Below are 17,149 nucleotides of genomic sequence, written 5' to 3'. Positions count from 1 at the left end.
ACTGTTATACTTCTGTTTTTTACATGATTACAACACCACTGAACTGAACAAACCATTTTATTTATAACAATCACTCCCTCCTTGCATAGAAAACAAAACAAATCTTATGCACCAATAAATAGAGGGTCTGAAAGTGCAAAAAATAAAAAAAGTGCACTGTTACTAAACTGTTTTTTTAAAAAAATAAAATCTTTGATGAGGTAAAATAAACAAAAAAAAAACAGGTAAAATAAATAAAGCACATAAAAGTAATTCTAACCCATTTAAAAACAATAAAACAATCCAAACCACCTGAAAAATAGCACTGCTATTTTAATGTAGCTTAATACTCCCAGTTGAGCAGAACTAGGTTGTAGTCTTTCAGCATTCTGCCCCGTAAGCCTGTTTCTTTTGTTTGTTGAAAATTAGTAGTCTTTCATGTTAATTTTAATCTTCATATTACAAAATAATATTATTTATAAAAAGCATCAGCAGCAACACTAATGTTAACAATAAGCGAAATAAATGTAGAATGTCTAATGTTTTCAAATGGAGAAAATAAAGACAGGACTCATATCAACTTTGCAGAAATGTAATACTTCATTTTAAACGACAGTTTTAGTAGATTTATAAACTGTTTAATAGGCTAAAGAGTGAAGAATAATTCTGTTAAATAACTAAATAATCTCTGAAATATTGGAATATAACAAACAAAACATCGTATTTTATTGCATTTCTCAACTGGTATGTTATATCAGAATTATTAATAATGTTTTTGTCGTTCTAGATGATGAAATATCTGCTGACAAAGCTGTTTATCTATGCATTTACACAGAACTATACTCAAACTGCGATTGCTTGTGGAGATAATGTTTATATAATTACGGTGTTTTAAACAAGTAAATCTTGTGGTTGTGCTGGAGCATTTCCTGAGCGAACATTGTCTCGTCTCCACTCAGATGCGCCGTAATGGCGATCCTGCACGCAATTCTCGAAACACCCACAAGATGGCGCCGTTTATCAGTAAATCCGATATTACAAAACCGATATCTGATTATGGTAAATTGCTTAAATATCGGGGAAAATGTCGGTAAAACGATATATCGGTCGATCTCTAGTAGTGACAATTTTAGACACTTTTGAGCCGCTCAAAGATACTAATCAGCACATGGTTATCTAAACACAGTTCTGGGGTCTCATTTATAAAACTGTGCGTAGATTTCATCCTAAAAGTGTAAGTACGCGCAAAAGCTAGATTCTGCGTACACACAAAAAAATCAGATTTATAAAACCATGCGTACGCCAGAACCTGCGCACAAATCCTTTTATAAATCCCAGTCAACAGAAGATTGTGCGTACGTGCATCTCCACCCTGTCTCCTCCCCGAAATCACCATATATGGAGCTTACGACGCCTAGTTTTACTATGCATAACCTCATCTGCATATCATTTCCATGCATATTCCCATCCACGTGACACCATGGTTAACGCCATCAAAGGTACAAGACAATGGAAAATATTAGATATGGACTATTAATGTCATTTGTGCCACACATTATATTGATAAAGATCATCCAATATCCTCTTTATGTTTTAGAATAAATATATCAAAATATCCATAAAAACAAAATTATATAAAATACTTACTTAAGATAAAGGTTTTAGAATAGAGCTGATTCATTCATTTCCACTGGCCAAATAGTATTTTAATAGTTTTAAACAATTTGAATCAAATTTATGCAGTTTTGCTGATAAGGTGAACATATCTTTTAGGAAGTTTTAGGTTATTTTTAGTGGAAACAGATAGGCCTACTTATTTATTGCAGTGTAATCGTCTGTCTCGGCGCGTCACTGACAAAGTATTTTAAAAAGAAAACAATGCAAATCTTACCGTTCTCCTCAAATTATATCCTTCAAATGGTAATTGTTTTAGGTAGTGACATGAAAATGCGGGACATTTTTTTTTTTTTTTACATAAAATTTAATTATTTAAAAATGTTTTAAAAAAATTTCACTCAAAAATATATTTAAAAACAACAATGAGAAAAAAAATGCACAAATTATTTCAATATTTTTACAAGTTGAAATCTAGGGGTCAGGGTTCAGGACAGACACCTCCCAATTCAAAGTACCCAATAAATGATGATTTTATATATATATATTAAGCTTACTAATATTTTAAATATTATTGTAAAAATTCAATAGATAATAGGAGAATCTTAGTAAACATCTAAAATTTGAATACTTAAATACTTTTTAAAATGTGTTTTTTGGTTGTGGGACAACAGTTTGCACCAGTTCTGCAGAATGGCCCATATACAACTACCTATTTGGAAGCAAAGATATAAATTGCAGTTTTTGAAAACTTGGGAGAAAAAAAACAATGCAACAAAATGCTAGAAGTGAATAAAAAAAGTCAGTAAAAGTGAAACACAATTAGTACATTTCTTTGTATCATTTCTAAATGACATGGTGATAAAGAATTTCTTCACACTTTATATGGTTTTGTCAGTAAATGTCTATTTTATTGTTCAAAGACATGTAAGAGTTTGAAGATGACACTGTACAAAAGATCATTTGAGGGGAGGTTGAGATACAAAACTATTAAAAACAGCAATCGCAAGCATAGTACGATCTTAAGGGAACTCTGAATGGACAAAAGCAAACAATTCATGGTTGACTGTACACGGTTTCGCTGACTAAGCTGTACAAATGTAAATACAGTTTAGTGTTCCGAGAGCAGCGCAATGCTTCTATTTACAAAAATATTACAGTGATTTAACCTCTTCATTCCAGGTCAACAGCCAGTTAATTCAAAAGATGGAATAAAATAATAGACAAATGAAATAAATACTGTGGACAACATCTGTAACAAACAGGAAAAGTCATAAAGATGCATAAATAAATTATTGCCACCGCATCATGCTTCAGAACAGTGTTTTTCCTTAAACAGATCCGGGATGCAGTCATACGGACATCACCTACAGTATCTAAGCAGCAAGAGCGTCAGACGTACAAAGTTACTCAATGTTGTCCAAACAAGATCAATGAGAAAAACAAAAATGGCTTGAAATTGTTACATACACCATGATAATGTTACATATTTCACATGAAGTGCATAGCCTACAGTGTTATTTGCATTTAAAAGTTACAAAGCTCCTCAGTGATTGGTAGATTAGTGTGATTATATACATAAATTAACTAAACATTAGGGATGCACCGATACCATTTTTTAAGGACCGAGTACCGATATTTTTTTTCCTGGTACTTGCCGATACCGATGCCTATACATTTATTAATTTCTTCTTTTTTTTTGTGTGATGTGGCAACTTAAGCCATAACCGACTATTTACGTGAAATACTCCAAACGATGGACAATTTGACAACTATCGACATTTGTGCATTTGACCATTCAGGCGCAAGGAGAACTGATCGCGAGCTGTCTGAGAGATGTAGGATCACGCACGCTTTCTGAGAGATGTGGGATCGTCTGAGAGATCCGGGATTGCGCACTGTCTGAGAGAACTGGGATCGCGCGTGCTTTCTGAGAGATCCGGGATCGCACACTGTCTGAGAGATGTAGGATCATGCGCGCTTTCTGAGAGATGTGGGATCGTCTGAGAGAACCAGGATCGCGCGCTGTCTGAGATGTAGGATTGCGCACGCTTTCTGAGAGATGTGGGATCGTCTGAGAGATCCGGGATTGCGCACTGTCTGAGAGATGTAGGATCACGCGCGCTTTCTGAGAGATGTGGGATCGTCTGAGAGAACCAGGATCGCGCGCTGTCTGAGATGTAGGATTGCGCACGCTTTCTGAGAGATGTGGGATCGTCTGAGAGTTCCGGGATCGCGTGCTGTCAGAGAACTGGGATCGCGAGCTGTCTGAGAGATCCGGGATCGCGAGCTGTCTGAGAGATCTGGGATCGCGAGCTGTCTGAGAGAACCGGGATCGCGCGCTGTCTGAGAGATCTGGGATCGCGAGCTGTCTGAGAGATCCGGGATCGCGAGCTGTCTGAGAGAACTGGGATCGCGCGCTGTCTGAGAGAACCGGGATCGCGCGCTGTCTGAGAGAACCGGGATCGCGCGCTGTCTGAGAGAACCGGGATCGCGAGCTGTCTGAGAGAACCGGGATCGTGCGCTGTCTGAGAGATGTATGATCGCGCACGCTTTCTGAGAGATGTGGGATCGTCTGAGAGATCCAGGATCGCGAGCTGTCTGAGAGATCTGGGATCGCGCGCTGTCTGAGAGATCTGGGATCGCGCGCTGTCTGAGAGAACCGGGATCGCGCGCTGTCTGAGAGATCTGGGATCGCGCGCTGTCTGAGAGAACTGGGATCGCGCGCTGTCTGAGAGAACCGGGATCGCGCGCTGTCTGAGAGAACTGGGATCGCGTGCTGTCTGAGAGATCCAGGGTCGCGAGCTGTCTGAGAGATCTGGGATCGTGCGCTGTCTGAGAGATGTAGGATCGCGCACGCTTTCTGAGAGATGTGGGATCGTCTGAGAGATCTGGGATCGCGCGCTGTCTGAGAGAACCGGGATCACGTGCTGTCTGAGAGATCTGGGATCGCGAGCTGTCCAAGAGATGTAGGATCGCGCACACTTTCTGAGAGATGTGGGATCGTCTGAGAGATCAAGGATCGCGAGCTGTCTGAGAAAACAGGGATCGCGTGCAAGACAGAGCGCTTCTGGTCTGTGTCATTCAGCGCGATTTGCATGCAGTTCGCAATGTGTGGGTTGTCATCATTCATTTTGAAGTATTTCCACACTGTGCACGAAAAATTCTGTCAGTTACATCACGTGAGGTATCTCTCTTTGGTATCGGGGGTATTTCGAGTACGAGTACAAGTACATGAGCTTGGTATCGGTGCATCCCCACTAAAAATATCACTGATTAGCTTCCTAATGTTCTAATTCACAAGCTTACACCTGATGACTGTTTCAAGTCAACATTTGTTGCAGAAAATGACAGTTCAAACACTGCATTGCTATTCCTGTAAACAAATGACACAATGAGAACTATTTAGGTCCACTAGCAGGAACGATTAACAAAATTAGGGGCTGGACAAAGAAAATAAAATGATGTTAAAGCAAGTACTCGGGCACAGCCTTTGTCTGCTCCAATAAAATATTAAGTTTCCAGTTCTGACCTGCATTTCAACAATGCACAGAGAGCAAAAATGCAATTTGTATATAATGGACAAAGTAGCATAAATGTCCGAACATGGCGACAAACAGATATAAAGAGTGTAGTTGTCAAAAAAACAAAACAAAATCAGTGGTCAATAAATAGTGGTCATCGTACTAGTTTTTTTATTCTTTTTTTCAGGCTTCAACCACTAAATGATGCATAAACCCAATCAAATGATCTCAGAACTGCAAGTGTCAGTGAATGCACACAGGTAAGAAGAACCAAAGCACGGATTCTATTATTTCCAGTTCTCTTGTAAAAAATGCAAAGGAACACACCACAATAGCAATAAAGAAGGCCATATTAAAGACACATATGCTTATATGACCCAATGAGATCTTGCTATCATCATATATTACCCAATTTTAAGGATGTTCAAAGATTCTGGGTATGTTTCCAATGCACAGTAATTTATAAGTAGTAATATATGTTTGATGTTTAATGGTTAATGTCTACATTATCACTTGTTAGCGCCAAAAAAAACAAAAAAACAAAACAAAAAACTGATGAAACCATCATACCCATGCATAATAAAAAGAAAAATTCCACCTTAAGGTCCACATAGGGAATCTGCTGTGCGTTTAAGTTCAATTTGCTACAGTATCAGTCATGGACAGAACATTCCACAGTAGAGCAACACAAAGTTGGTCCATTTGGTGCCTGATTCATTCAGAAAGTAGTGTCATATCACGCATACTAGCGCAAGTATGGATTAGTAATGATTATCTTTAAACTCTTGAAACATTAGATGCGCAGAAGACGGTGGGATATGCGTTTGACTTTGACCTTGAATAGTTACAGGGATGGCGAATTGCCTTCGAGTCTGTAGGCAGTCTGAAAGTGGCTTTTCCAGTTGAGACAATTAGTGTTCGGCGGCTGTTTTCCTCATAATACGTTAATTCAGCAGGCTGGAGTGAGTTTTCCATTAGTAATGGGCTTTATGTTAAATACATTCACTTTGTTAGAGAAGAATGGAAAGTTGCATGAATTAATCTGCATATTGTGCTATAGTGCCATATCAGCTAGGCCAAGAAAAGAACAATATTTGGTTTCTAAAGGTGCCAAACTCAAAACTTCAGCTCAACAGTCTGTCATTCGGATGGATGTTTATTCCACAAGCATTTCTAATACATGTGATTTCTCACAATATTGTCACTGAAATCACTGAAAGATTGTAAACAGATTATCTGTTGCCATACACATCTGTTTTTGTTTTTAACTGTATAACCCTATGTAACCAGTGTCCTATCTATGATATTCTCTTTATGCAAAAGATTTGGAGGTGATATCCGCCCTGATATGTGATTTTACTGCCCACCTGAGATGGCACTATAGCAGTTTCAATTCATCATAACATAGGTAAATTGAATTTTAAATGGCAAATTATGAGTGATCATTATTATTTTTGGTATTATTTACTAGACGTGCGCTTGTAAGGGCAAGAAACTTGGCACTATTGACCAAATGCTGTACGAACAGGGCAAACAATGAACTATGAAACTATGATGAACCAGTTTCTTATAGTTGGAGGACAATCACAAGCCACTTCAGATTCTTGACAATTGGCCATCCTGTCTCCAAGCCTCAATGATAAAGGAGTGTTTTAGCGCTCAGCCATGATGGATTCACACACACACGCACACACAGAGTAAGTGTAGTGAGGTGTAGTGGATCTCCTGCTAGTTTCTCGTAAGTTCAGCACATGGTGTGACCCTAGCCTGGGTCACTGATGCACCTCGTTCTCAATAAGGCTGTCCTCTCCTGACTGGAAATCACCCTCGGTCACCACTTCCTCATCCTGCGAGGACCCCTGGCCCTCGTCCTCGCCACTGCCCTTCTCGTCCTGTAGCACTTGGGCGACGTACGTTTGCTGATGATAGAAAGAATATGAAGATGAAAAGCAGAGAAAATATCTGATTCGATTTCGATTCACAAGCTTTCAATTCAACTCTGAATTCTTAACTAATGCTGTAAACTAAACAGGGAACCCTGTCACATTTATAATATTAAGGTTAAATGTTAGTGATTTGTATTCAAACATTTAAATTACACACAGACTTTATTTTTATAATAATAACTTGTTACCACAATGGCCTAAAGCTAACAATTTGCCACACCTGCCAATGGCCGGTGACTTCAAAAAATTTACCGGCCATGAAACTGTTTTTGCAAAAACAGGCAGTAAAGACACCAACATTTTACATACCAGTGAAAATTCACAATTTCGATATGACAATGTTTACTAGGATACTCGCTATTTTTTGACAATTTTGTTTTAATTTGTCCACTAAATTGAAAGAAGACATGAAAGAGAGCTCGGTTTAGTATTTGTCTGACGCGGCTGTTTGGATGTGTGCGCACAAACAGCATGAAAGAAATGACCTCCATTTCGAGTCTTCATGTCAAAACTTAAGCTTTTGTTATGATGCAGCGCTGGCCCGTCAACTGTCCCGAGCGTCGTTTGTTTATTCACGTTCATACATTGTTAGAATTCATAAAAATGTTACCAGCCAGCTGGCGAGTGACACCGTTTTATATACGCACAGATTTTTACTCTCATTTTGCGCTTGGCGAGTGTTAATTTTATGCCCTGTTTCTACTCAAATTAGTATAACATTTTATAAATTTAAATGGTGGCTGTCATAAGTTGTTTTCATGACAGATTTATTCATAATATCGAAGAACAGGTTAAGTAGAAACAATGAATATGTAATATAGTGCATATATTTAACAAAATGCACCTCTCTAGAGCTAATTATTCCAGCTGACTATCGAGTTTATGCAGTTAAGTGATGATGTTCACAAGCTGTTTTATTGATTTCCGCGGTTGAAACGCTAGCTGCGTTTGCATGGACCCTAATAATCCGATTGTAATCGGACTACTAGCACAGTCAGAATGAAAATGTCACATGTAACCATGCCAATTGGAATGAATTGGTCAAATCCGAATAAAATTTCATATGGGGTTGTTTAAACCTTTTCTAACCCGATCGAGGGGACATGTAAACACTTGATCGTACTTAAAGCAGAAACTGGAAAAATTCTGCGCACGTAAAATAACGCGAGGAATGAGCTGTTGTTTATGAAAAAAGTGTCATAAATGACTATCGTGTCATTCTAAAATTCTCCTTCCACTCATCGTCTGTGAATTGGAGCAGGACAATGTCCCACTAGTCCTTGTTTTAGACTTTCGTCCACAGACGCCATGTTTTGGGCACGGGAAGGGGCGCTTTAACTGCTTGATAAATATAAGCAGAAAAACACAACACTTCACGTGCTTGTCGTCTCATAATAGGACCCGAAATAGATAAGTCTGCTCTTTAAAACAAAGAAAAGAAGAAATTTAGGAAAATCTTGATATTCGTGCAGTGTGCGCATGCAAAAAAATAAATTCCGATTTAAAGCTTGTGACATATTAACGCGCACATCAACCCGATCACTTTATTTAGCATTCATGTAAGCACTACGTTCGGGTTCATCAATGAATTCATTCCGATTGAAACAAAAAGTGTACATGTAGATTATGAGACTTGTTGTACGAAGTTGTACTGTATCTTTCAACATACCTTCTGATGTTCATTCAGGTTTATTGCTTTAACTAATAAATCAGATGATCAATTCAAGTGCTGCTCGAATTGAGGCGTCTACAGCAATTTGTCACGCCACATTAAAGTGTGCCAAAGCGATTTTAAAAAAATTGACAGGATTTGAAAGCTGAGACTTTGTTTTATATCAAAACTAACAAAGCTTTTTACAATTTATTGGCTGGAAGGAACTATTAAGTTTATTCAAGTGAAAACAGCATAGACTAAATGATTGATTCTTGGGATTTAAGAATCTATATCGGTTCATCAAATTAAGAATCGATTAAAAATTGAGAAATCAAAATGCAAAAATGCTTTCTTGCTCATCATGATGTGACAGGCACAGCTGTCATGATAAAAACTTACCATTGACTTGACAGGTGGGGATGAACCTGGTGGTTGTCCATTGTCCACACCGTCCATGTCAACCTGTTGTGAATACAGGAAGAACACTTTGCAAATTAGAGAAAGTTCTGGGCTAGACTGTCTATGAAAACCGAAAAATTAGACAAAGTGGTTTCTGACCTTATAATTGTGCGCACTGAGGTATTTGAAATGACCGAAGACGACATGGGAGAGGCAAATGATGATGGTGAGGATCAGAACCACAAAAGTAAACATTGATGTTGGAGCTTTAAAACCTTAAAAGAAAGCAGGGAGAAAAAACATATTAGAGACATTACAATCTTTGTGAAGAACAATATTACAAATCACCACTCCAATATGCATTATTAAATTAAGTATATTCATCAATTAAGGCTTGGACAAAAGGACATCCATCAATTTGAGAGATAAAATGCAAGACAGGATTTTAATAAGATATTTAAATTAGGGCTGCTACTAACAATTATTTTGATAATCGATTAGTTGGCTGATTATTTCTTCAATCTGTTTGGCAGTGTCTCACCTGTGCGGACAGTAGAGAAGAAGAGAAGCCAGAAGAGGCAGAGGATGGGTGCTGCCACCACTTGGTTGACAGCTCCAGAGTGGATTTTCTTATCCAGTTTGGAGGGCAGGTAGGCATAATACATGTTATACCTGTCCACCAGGTGCTTCAGTAGCATGTACATCAGGCCTGCAGACAAAATTAAAGTCAGCCAGGTTTATACACTGTTTGAAGATGATGCGAGTGGTGCTTGCCTGTGGAAAACGTGCCACCACGATGCAGGAATTCTTCTTCAGTGAGAAATGTGTCACTCACCAAATGGTACAATAATTGGACAGGTGATGCTGTAGGTCATGACCACAGTGAAGACATTCATCATCCAGGCATAAGCAGCTCCAAACTGGAACTCATAAGCTTGATGCTGTAACAAAACACAACCACATGTGAATCACAACATTAGGATAGATATGAATTATTGAGTGTAGGGCCGTTCACACAAAGAATGATAACTATAAAGATAAAGTTCTAAAAATCATTCTAAATATAAAAGAATAGTCCACACCACAGATATAATGATAACGATATAGAGAAACGATATCGTTGGGATCACTTTCAGAACGATTATTTCCCAGCTGACAGCACTGACAGCCAATCAGAATCCATTCTAATTGAAGAGCTTACACATTTAAAGGGTTAGTTCACCCAAAAATGATAATAATGTCATTAATTACTCACCCTCATGTCGTTCCACACCCGTAAGACCTTCATTCATCTTCAGAACGCAAATTGAGATATTTTTGATGAAATCCGATGGCTCAGTGAGGCCTGAGCAATGACATTTCCTCTCTCAAGATCCATTAATGTACTAAAAACATATTTAAATCAGTTCATGTGAGTACAGTGGTTCAATATTAATATTATAAAGCCACGAGAATATTTTTGGTGCGCCAAAAAAACAAAATAACGACTGATATAGTGATGGCCGATTTCAAAACACTGCTTCAGGAAGCTTCGGAGCGTTATGAATCAGCGTGTCGAATCAGCGGTTCGTAGCGCCAAAGTCACGTGATTTCAGCAGTTTGACACGCGATCTGAATCATGATTCGACAACAGATTCATAACGCTCCGAATCTTCATGAAGCAGTGTTTTGAAATCGGCCATCAAGTCGTTATTTTGTTTTTTTGGCGCTTCAAAAATATTCTCGTGGCTTTATAATATTAATATTGAACCACTGTACTCACATGAACTGATTTAAATATGTTTTTAGTACATTCATGGATCTTGAGAGAGGAAATGTCATTGATGGCTATGCAGGCCTCACGGAGCCATCAGATTTCATCAAAAATATCTCAATTTGTGTTCTGAAGATGAACGAAGGTCTTACGGGTGTGGAACGAATTTTCATTTTTGGGTGAACTAACCCTTTAAAATGGCAGACTACATTGTGGAGAAGTTAAATCGCCCAAGTCTAGAAAAAGCCACCACCGTTTGACAAGTCAAATCTCCTTTTCAAGGAAAAGGATATATGGAAAACAATCGGTCATACCCTCGGAATAAATGGTGAGAAGTATTAATGATGAGATCATTATGCCAAGCTAGCAAACAGTGTAACATAAAACTTCCTCAGGTATCCAGTGCTAGTTTTGACAACATTGTCTTGCTTCCTTTGAAGACTAGGCGTTGTTTTTATTCCACTATATTGATTCTGTCAGCTAAATTCACTGTTAGATTAGATTGATTACACTAGCTATTCATAAACCTAGCATGCTGAGGACATCTGCTGGTTAAAGCCCTGTAAACACAACAAGAACAGCAAAAACATGTTGTACACACTTTAAATCCGCAGCACGTGAGCTTAGAATAAACAGACCGTTATTGTTTATTGGTGTGGATGCAGATATAGTCATTGTTCTTGGTGTAAACGGGCCTTAATGAGATGAACTCAGAAAACAAATCATGTTTAAATTATTATAATAGTAAGGATGAGAGTATCATGTACACTTGCAAACTACACAGACCTTCTTTACGTTGCGCCTCTCGGCAGCTGAACGTGCCAGACACAGTCGGATCATGTACATGAGAAAATAAGGAATGCGTAACAGGTCCATGGCGTTACCAATGAAAGCAGACGCGATAACATAGTTCACAAAGAAGGCTCCATTATCTGGAAGGAAGACACACCTAAAAGAAAACAAATCAAGCCATAACATCTTGTATCTACAATCTCAAAAATATGTGCATAAAGCAAATGTTTGTAAATCCTTTAAAGAAACAAAAACAGGATGTAATCCTCTCATTAACTTACTCGAATCGGACTTTTGCCTGGTCAAGAAATGTCTTGTCAAAGAGCCAGCGGAAGAAAACATCCAAACTGCATTTAGGAAAAGATCATATGAAATGTTGAAACGGGTCAGTGCAAAATCACCTGGATATTTTTCATTTTCTATAATCAGAAATAAACTTTATTATGTGAAAATACACAAAAAGGCAATATTTGTATTTGTAAAGGAAAAATATACAAAATATAATTTTTGTCAAAAAAGTTTATGCTGAAAAATGCTTAATTAACATGATTTTAACCCCCTTTTTAAGAATAAATTCACCATTAAATTGTTAGGATGCAAAATCTGAAATTGGGGCTCAGTAGCTATTGTGAAACACTGCTGAAGGATACAGTCAGTTTTCTTTAAAGGCACATGAAAAATTAAACTAAAAAAGATGGGATAACTGTTTTTTCTCTAGCATAATACCTGCACTTTTCAATGTAAACCAGGTGTGATAAAATACCTGCTCAGGCCTAGAGATGGCAGCAGCAGAACCATAAAGATGAGGAAGGTGTAGCATTTGTGCATGGTGGTTCTGTTCTCTCCAGATCTGAAGAGCAAAGGTCACATACTCTGAGTCCACCAGAAAATGGTTTAGTTTAGCATCTATAAATGATGAAATCATTAAAAACACATTTGGCTTGTACCGTGTCCAGTGGGCCTCAAAGAAGGCAGAGTAGTAGACGATGGTGGGGAGAAGGGCCGAGAAGCACCACAACAGCAGGGTGGGGAAGAACTGAGTGATGATGGGGTTCTAGAGGAACAGACACAGAGGGAGAGGAAGGAGGTGATGAGTGACAGATTCATGACCCCTATAGTAACATTGCATTGTGAACTCTGTTCATTAACGCCCAGTTTAACAGTCTCCTTACGTTCAGGTACTCCACGGGTTTGGTGACGTTGAACTTGTCCATGGTGGTGATGATAATGGCAGGGGTGGTGAGGAAGAAGAGCAAGATGAAGAGAAAGCAGTTGATGACGAGGCAGCGGAGCCACCAGTTGAGGCCACCAACGGACAAATGCTCCCTGTGGAGAACAAGGTACAACTACTATAAGTATATCCAACCTTACCCTGATACATACAGTACACTTACATTAAGCAGCATTTTCTGTATAGAAAATCACAACTGCTTGATATTGTCGAAAGATTTTAAAAGTTGGATAAATAGAACCTATTTTACTTGCATACATACAGTATATTCATGTAAAGCATTATATACACCGATCAGGTATAACATTATGAGCATCTTCCTAATATTGTGTTGCTGCCAGAACAGCCCTGACCCGTCGAGGCATGGACTCTTCTAGACCCCTGAAGGTGTGCTGTGGTATCTGCACCAAGATGTTAGCAGCAGATCCTTTAAGTCCTGTAAGTTGTGAGTGGATCCTCCATGGATCAGACTTACTTGTTCAGCACATCCCACAGATGCTCGACTGGATTGAGATCTGGGGAATTTGGAGGCCAAGTCAACACCTCAAACTCGTTGTTGTGCTCCTCAAACCATTCCTGAACCATTTTTGCTTTGTGTCAGGAGCATTATCCTGCTGAAAGAGGCCACAGCCACCAGGGAATACTGTTTCCATGAAAGTGTGTACATGGTCTGAACAATGCTTAGGTAGGTGGTACGTGTCAAAGTAACATCCACATAGATGGCAGAACCCAAGGTTTCCCAGCAGAACATTGCCCAAAGCATCACACTGCCTCCGCCGGCTCACCTTCTTCCCATAGTGCATCCTGGTGCCATGTGTTCCCCAGGTAAACAACGCACCTGGCCATCCACGTGATGTAAAAGAAAACGTGATTCATCAGACCAGGCCACCTTCTTCCATTGCTCGTGGTCCAGTTCTGATGCTCACATGTCCACTGTTGGTTCTTTCGGTGGTGGACAGGGGTCAGCATGGGCATATGCAGCTCCATACGCAACAAACTGATGCACTGTGTATTCTGACACCTTTCTATCAGAACCAGCATTAACTTCTGGAGCAGTTTGAGCTACAGGAGCTCGTCTGTTGGATCGGACCACACGGGTCAGCCTTCAATGAGCCTCGGCCGCCCATGACCCTGTCGCCGGTTCACCACTGTTCCTTCCTTGGAGCACTTTTGATAGATACTGACCACTGCAGACCGGGAACACCCCACAAGAGCTGCAGTTTTGGAGATGCTCTGACCCAGTCGTCTAGCTTCACAATTTGGTCCTTGTCAAACTCGCTCAAATCCTTACGCTTGCCCATTTTTCCTGCTTCTAACACATCAACTTTGAGGACAAAATGTTCACTTGCTGCCGAATATATCCACCCACTAACAGGTGCCGTGATGAAGAGATGATTAGTGTTATTCACTTCACCTGTCAGTGCTCATAATGTCATGCCTGATCGGTGAATCTCGGTCGCAAAAATGTAAACTGTCGCAAATATCATTGCAAAAAAGTAAACTATTATCATACAGCTCTATATAAAAAGTTGGATATATTACATCCGACTGTATTCACATACATACAATACACTCCCAAAAAGGGATATATATACTGTATAGCAAATCTCAGCTGGATTGATTTTTTATTTAATGTAATTACATTCTCGGCCAGCTCTTTATATAAAGGTGGATATATAAGTGTCCAAATACATACATCTCAACTTCATGATTGCTTGTATTGACACAAAATGTAAACTGTGAAAATTATCGCCCAGCTCTAATCTGCTAAATGCGTCTATATGGCATGAAGATATTAAAATATTATAAACATTAACATCATGATTATTTGTAAAGCTGCTTTGAAACAATGTGTATTGTGAAAAGCGCTGTACAAATAAATTTGACTTAATACTAGATACATAAAATGCCAAGCCCTAGTCCTTATCAAATAATAAGTAATAACAATAATAATAATAATATGCATTATGCAGTCTACAATGAAATATTATTGTGGCATCATTAATTTCAGATTTCCCTGCATGTAAAACTAACTGTGGTCAGTGTCTTCCTGTGTAAGTGGGCAGTTCTTGGCCAGAATAAACAGCAAAGTGGATCCTATCTAGCACTGTGAGACTAAGATCATAATAAATTCATGAGATTTAAGAAGAGGATGTTACCAGTAAACATTTTGTGGATCTGGAGCATATGTGACCGTCCAGTTAAATGTGCTGAGGCCATTGCTGAAGGGGGAGGACTTCGGCTCTCGTCGACAGTGACAGCCGTGACACTGACACGCATTGAAATCTTTCAGGATGCTGGGAAGGGAAAAAAAACACAGATATAAATATATTTTTCCGCCTTCTGAAGTATTGTTAAATTGAAATTATAGCATCACTAGGTAATATACTGAATACTACCATGTACTTTTTGGTTAGTTTCAACACACACACAGACCAAAATGTCTATTTGACTTACAGGGCTGTCATGGCTTCATTCTGGAAGGTAACAAAAGCCATTCCCAGAGGTTTTGTGTTGACTTTCTCACGTTCTTTTCTGTATTCTTCCTTTAGTTTGGCCTCAAGCTTAGTGTAGTAGTGGACAGCCTCTTCCTGCAGGGATGGATTAACATGATAAGAGTTAGACATTTTAATGCATTTTCTTTTAAAGAACGCATGAAATAATGTATGATAATCTGATCTCTAGATATGGCACGGGTCCGTTCCTCAATGCAATTTTATGTGATTTTCTGGACTGTTTGATCAACCGACAATGCATTTTGCACAAAATGTCCTTATTTAATGTGAATTAATCAACAAACACTCTACTCAATGCACAAGTTAAGTTTTTGCATTATAATCATAGTCCAGAAGGGGGGGATGTGTACTACAGAAAAGGGCTGTTGTGACAAACGGGAAGTCTGTTTATCTAATGAGGACACTTGGGAGCTGCTGAATACACCTGCTCCGATGCTGAACAAGTCTCACAGCAGCAGAGCGAACATTATCCTGACTAATATGACTGTAAATGTAATGAAGCGTCAGGGGCTGTGACATACTGACTGCGTGTCTAATGGGGAAAGGTTACGCATTCATGATTTACATTTGAATATGACGTGAAATGCATGATGGTTCATGTACTAATATGAGATCTAGATACCCGCTACTATTCAAAACTCTTTGGGCGGAGTGACTTGAGGGGTTATAATGCATGTGAAGCTCCCATGAGCCTCAGGATGACTCTGACCTGCTCGCAGCCATTGATGATGCAGCAGCAGAGGTGTCCGCAGGGTTTGGGGTTAATCATAGTGGGGATGTGCTCCTTGGACATCAGGTCTGTGTAGAACTTTTTGCTGCGTTCTGCCTTTTTCCTGGAGAAATTTGTAACAATTTATATTAAAATATGAAGATGTAAACCAATAAAATAAAAAATTCAAAGAAATAACTAAATTAAGTAGCTGAATGGCCAACAGGCCCACGTTTACCTTTCATTTACTATAACTTTCTTTCTGTCTATCTTTATCATAATACAAATATAGTATATGTCAATGCTTTTATTTATCACAAAAAATATAGTAGATAAAGGCTTTCTTTCTTTTTTCATTTACTTATTTATCATAATACAATTACAATAGATAGACTTTTATTAATCACAATAGAAATATAATAATAGACCCACCCATCCATCATCCATAATCCATCCACCCATTGATCTACCCATCCATCCACCCTACCACCCACCCATCCATCCATCCATCCATCCATCCACCCATCCATCCATCTATCCACCCACCCACCCATCCCATCCAACCACCCATCCATAATCCACCCACCCTCCCACCTATCCATCCATCCATCCATCCATCCATCCCATCCATCCATCCATCCATCCATCCATCCATCCATCTATCCACCCACCCACCCACCCATCCCATCCAACCACCCATCCATAATCCACCCACCCTCCCACCTATCCATCCACCCATCCATCCATCCATCCATCCATCCACCCACCCACCCATCCTCCCTCCCTCCCATCCATAATCCACCCACCCTCCCACCTATCCATCCATCCATCCATCCATCCGTCCACCCACTTATCCATCCATCCACCCACTTATCCATCCATCCATCCATCCCTAATCCACCCACCCACCCATCCCATCCAACCACCATCCATAATCCACCCACCCTCCCACCTATCCATCCATCCATCCATCCATCCATCCATCCATCCACCCTACCACCCACCCATCCATCCATCCATCCATCCATCCAC

The 17,149-nt window shown here is 39.3% G+C and overlaps 1 protein-coding gene across 3 annotated transcripts in view; it reads right to left on the bottom strand.

Moving 5' to 3' along the window:
- Nucleotides 1–2,479: 2,479 nt before the first annotated feature.
- Nucleotides 2,480–17,149, bottom strand: part of tmem63ba (transmembrane protein 63Ba) — a 42,630-nt gene continuing 27,960 nt past the window's right edge. For all 3 annotated transcript variants that reach the window (XM_048203870.1, XM_048203869.1, XM_048203871.1), the window contains 13 exons: nt 16,118–16,241; nt 15,350–15,483; nt 15,052–15,189; nt 12,834–12,987; nt 12,609–12,715; nt 12,425–12,511; nt 11,943–12,008; nt 11,656–11,818; nt 9,952–10,057; nt 9,658–9,825; nt 9,276–9,391; nt 9,117–9,179; nt 2,480–7,036 (listed from right to left, as the gene is read on the bottom strand). In XM_048203870.1, coding sequence (XP_048059827.1) covers nt 6,890–7,036; nt 9,117–9,179; nt 9,276–9,391; nt 9,658–9,825; nt 9,952–10,057; nt 11,656–11,818; nt 11,943–12,008; nt 12,425–12,511; nt 12,609–12,715; nt 12,834–12,987; nt 15,052–15,189; nt 15,350–15,483; nt 16,118–16,241 — 1,573 coding nt within the window. In that variant the 3' untranslated portion in view covers nt 2,480–6,889. The remainder of the gene's footprint in view (nt 7,037–9,116; nt 9,180–9,275; nt 9,392–9,657; nt 9,826–9,951; nt 10,058–11,655; nt 11,819–11,942; nt 12,009–12,424; nt 12,512–12,608; nt 12,716–12,833; nt 12,988–15,051; nt 15,190–15,349; nt 15,484–16,117; nt 16,242–17,149) is intronic.

This window comes from Megalobrama amblycephala, linkage group LG10, assembly GCF_018812025.1.
Source record: "Megalobrama amblycephala isolate DHTTF-2021 linkage group LG10, ASM1881202v1, whole genome shotgun sequence".
NCBI classification, from domain to species: domain Eukaryota; kingdom Metazoa; phylum Chordata; class Actinopteri; order Cypriniformes; family Xenocyprididae; genus Megalobrama; species Megalobrama amblycephala.
Note: the sequence above shows the minus strand (reverse complement) of the source record. Positions and strands in the feature narration are given on the sequence as shown.